Genomic DNA, 3,699 nt, shown 5'->3' with positions numbered 1-3,699 from the left:
TGTCATTTTATATTATTTCAGTTCCATTTTCTGCCAACCAAACATAATATGGAATTGGATTCAAACATAATATGGAATTGGATTCAAATTTCATTCCTGTCAACCAAACACAATATGGAATTGGATTGCAATTCCTGACATATTCTACCTCCTTAACATATTCCAATTCCTTCAAAAACATTCTGCAAAACCAAACGCCACCTAAAGGTAGTGCTTTTACTAACATGGATGGAATGAATCATAAATTTAACTGCATTTGCTAATGTCATGTAGAAAATAAAATCAAAAACATCATTAAACCAACATCTTTTGTTCAAAAACCAACTCGAAAAGATGACTACATGTAGAAATGAACTAAGAACATCAACTATGCCTCTATGCGACCTACAATTAACAGCATTTGCTAATTGCATGCATAAAATAAACTTGAAAACCTCATTAAACTAATATTTTTTATCAACAAACAACCAAAAAAGAGAATTCCATGTAGAAAATAAACTAAAAACATCAACTATGCCTCGATGAGACCTCCTTTCCTTTGTGCTCAAACCTACAAGGAAAAAAAATACAAATTCTCACGGAGTATGAAACCGAAATAAATTCCATCTTTCTCGACTTGTTCCATTCAGTTTCATGCACATATTTATTACAAGCTAATATTCCGTGAGACATATCAAATTAATTTTTTTAATATTATTAAACAAACATATTTACATCATTTTTTTGTGTATACAGTGAAGTAAATAAATGTTGTGACGTTTGGGATATTTTTATACCAAACTTAATGTAAAAAATAAGTATTTAAGTAAAATCTCACCTAGTTACACAATATTTCAAGGTAAGCCATTTAAGCTAATATTAAGTGAGAAATATTGTTGTTAAATTGAAAAAATAAATACATACTTTTATTAGCTACACAATATTTCAAAATTCATTTAGTATCATCGTTTTGTACACAAAATCACACGTTATAACCTGTAAAATCAGAGTGTTTGTTTATCCGGACAAAATTGGTAAAGTGCTTTCCAAATTAGATTATTCATACACAAAATCTATCTTATAAACTAGTAAATAGAAAGATTTACTATAGAAACTAGGTTTCTATTATTGCATAAAATAGATAAAATGAATTAGTATTAGTACCTTAAAGAAACGGCTAAAAAGCCTAAAGATCAAATATGTCAGCCCTAGGAAACCACTGATGGAGAATCCGTATAACCCAACGATGTTACGTCTACGTCGTGCCCTAGTCCTTGGTGTTAGTTGATTGCCTTCTTCTTGTTGGGTATCCCTTCGCCATCGTAGGATTCGTAGCCATCGTTGACGATTTACAGCTGGTTGCAAACCAGCTTCAAGCGCAACTGGGTTGGCTACATAACCCGGCAGTTGGTCTCTCGGACCAAAAACATTTCTATACTTTCCTTGCTTTTCCTGACTTATTTCTCCTCTAGCGTATTTCGACCTCAGAAATTTGAAGGCATCTTTCAAGCGGAGGTGTGGTTTTGATTCAGACTCGTACCCCATTTTGTTTTTGACGGCAACCCAAAATACTGTTTTAAAGGTGTCCGGATCTTCCTGGAGGTAACCATTTTCAGTGTAAACCGCTTCTAGAAGTGCAGATTCGTCGACGTCGCTGTAGTCGTCGGCCGGAGCAGCCATCACCGAGCGACCGAGAGAGAGAGAGAGAGAGTGTGTGTGTGTGGGGAAATAGGGGTGACTTATAAGAAGACAAGGATAGATAGAACAAACAAAATCCGGCCTTTATACTAGAAAATAAGATTTTTTTTTTTCTTAATCTCTGCCTTTAAAAAATGTAAATGGGACAACATTGCCGAAATCATGTAGTCAGTCTTTTAGGATTATGTAACAAGATTACGAAGTTGGTCACTTTGAATAAAATACATGTATATATGCGATTTATAAGAATAAATTATTATATATGCTAAAAACAAAATGATTCGTGAATAATATACTTTGGGTTTTAGAATTTGATCATTGATACTTTAGCATAGATGTTTAGTTTTTATGTAGAAAATAAAAAGAAAATGACATATAAAAGTAATATAGTTTTAGTTTGGGAAAATGACTTAGGAGGGTAACTACCTCTTATCCGTGTTCACATATTGGCAACTTCTTCTTTTTTGTACATAAGAAAACAACTAACTTGTTTTAACTGTTTAAATTACACCAATATTACCGGCTAATACATATTTTAACCGATAACTCAAAGGGAAAATGGCTTAGGAGGGTAACTACATCTTATCCGTGTTCACATATTGGTAACTTCTTCTTTTTTGTACATAAGAAAGCAACTAACTTGCTTTAACTGTGTAACATCCCAAAAAATCATGACAAAAAATTTCGCTTTTAATTTAATACTAAAACCATAATTGTCAAACCATTAATTTAATACTCCGGCATCGGGTCCCGCACCGCATCAGGCCCCGCCTGGCATCGAGCCCCGCTCGGTATATAGATCTGTCTCGCTTAGGCCCCGTCTGTCTCTGGGCCCCGCCCGCTAAACACATACAATCATATAACATCCTAACACATAAAGAAACATACTCTACTGTATCCTTGTCCTAAGAAACATACTCTGCTAATAATGAGATACAGAACCTCCTCACTGTGTGAATGGGTCTAAGGCCACAATGCCAACCCATGTAGTCTACGAGTAGGAAGACCCGGGGGTTAGCCCTAGGCATTGTATGCTAGTACGTTATTCCGGACCAAGGTTCGATGCCGGGCGGGTGCCCGAGGAATGTTTGCATGTTAGATTATACTTGTTGTCTGTGTGATAATTGTATGTGCCTGGTAGGGAGGTGAGTGTGGGCGAGGTCCCGTATCTCATCACTAGCTGAGTACGGACGAGGTTCTGTATCTCATTGTTAGCATAGTATGTTTCTTACGACAGGGATACAGTAGAATATGTTTCTTTATATGTTAGCATGTTATATAATTATATATGTTTAGTGGGCGGGGCCCGGAGACAGGCGGGGCCTAAGAGAGACAGATCTGTATACCGAGCGGGGCTCGATGCCAGGCGGGGCCTGATGTCGGGCTGGGCCCGATGCCGGAGTATTAAATTAATGGTTTGACAATTATGGTTTTAGTATTAAATTAAAAACAAAATTTTTGGTCATGATTATTGGGATGTTACACAGTTAAAACAAGTTAGTTGTTTTCTTATGTACAAAAAAGAAGAAGTTGCCAATATGTGAACACAGATAAGAGGTAGTTACCCTCCTAAGTCATTTTCCCTTTGAGTTACCGGTTAAAACATGTATTAGTGTTCAAATCCTGGCACCACTCAGCCCTTGTGGCCATGGAGGTTCGCCTGCAGTGACTCCAGGACATGAGGCAAAGCCTCATGTTTGCAGTGGGAGATTAGTCGGTGCGCGAAAGCTGGACCGGAAACCCTCGTTAGGGAAGTTCCCTTTCCAAAAATAAAACATGTATTAGCCGGTAATATTGGTGTAATTTAAACAGTTAAAACAAGTTAGTTGCTTTCTTATGTACAAAAAAAAAAGAAGTTGCCAATATGTGAACACAGATAAGAGGTAATTACCCTCCTAAGTCATTTTCCCTTTTAGTTTTGTATATGTTTAGTCTTTATTATTTTTTTTGTAAACTAAGTCTTTTAACTTTTTGTTTTGTATAAATTCAGTTCTTATGACCGGCTACTACATGTTAAAATCT

At 36.1% G+C, this 3,699-nt stretch overlaps 1 protein-coding gene across 1 annotated transcript; it reads right to left on the bottom strand.

The window, feature by feature from the left end:
• Positions 1-270: 270 nt before the first annotated feature.
• LOC145116162 (uncharacterized) lies at positions 271-1,741 on the bottom strand. Its single transcript, XM_079052510.1, has 2 exons — positions 1,144-1,741; positions 271-550 (listed from the first exon to the last, which is right to left on the bottom strand). Exons 1-2 carry the CDS (start codon positions 1,657-1,659, stop codon positions 545-547), a joined length of 522 nt encoding a protein of 173 aa, XP_078908636.1. The 5' UTR covers positions 1,660-1,741; the 3' UTR covers positions 271-544.
• Between the last annotated feature and the right edge of the window lie 1,958 nt (positions 1,742-3,699).

The sequence above is a fragment of the Lactuca virosa genome, chromosome 5 (genome assembly GCF_052849685.1).
Source record: "Lactuca virosa cultivar CGN04683 chromosome 5, Lactuca_virosa_CGN04683_v6, whole genome shotgun sequence".
Lineage (NCBI taxonomy): Eukaryota > Viridiplantae > Streptophyta > Magnoliopsida > Asterales > Asteraceae > Lactuca > Lactuca virosa.
This window is presented reverse-complemented; position numbering and strand designations above follow the sequence as displayed.

Excerpts from the sequence above, each read along its gene's own strand:
- LOC145116162 (XM_079052510.1), bottom strand. The coding sequence starts at position 1,659 with ATGGCTGCTCCGGCCGACGACTACAGCGACGTCGACGAATCTGCACTT.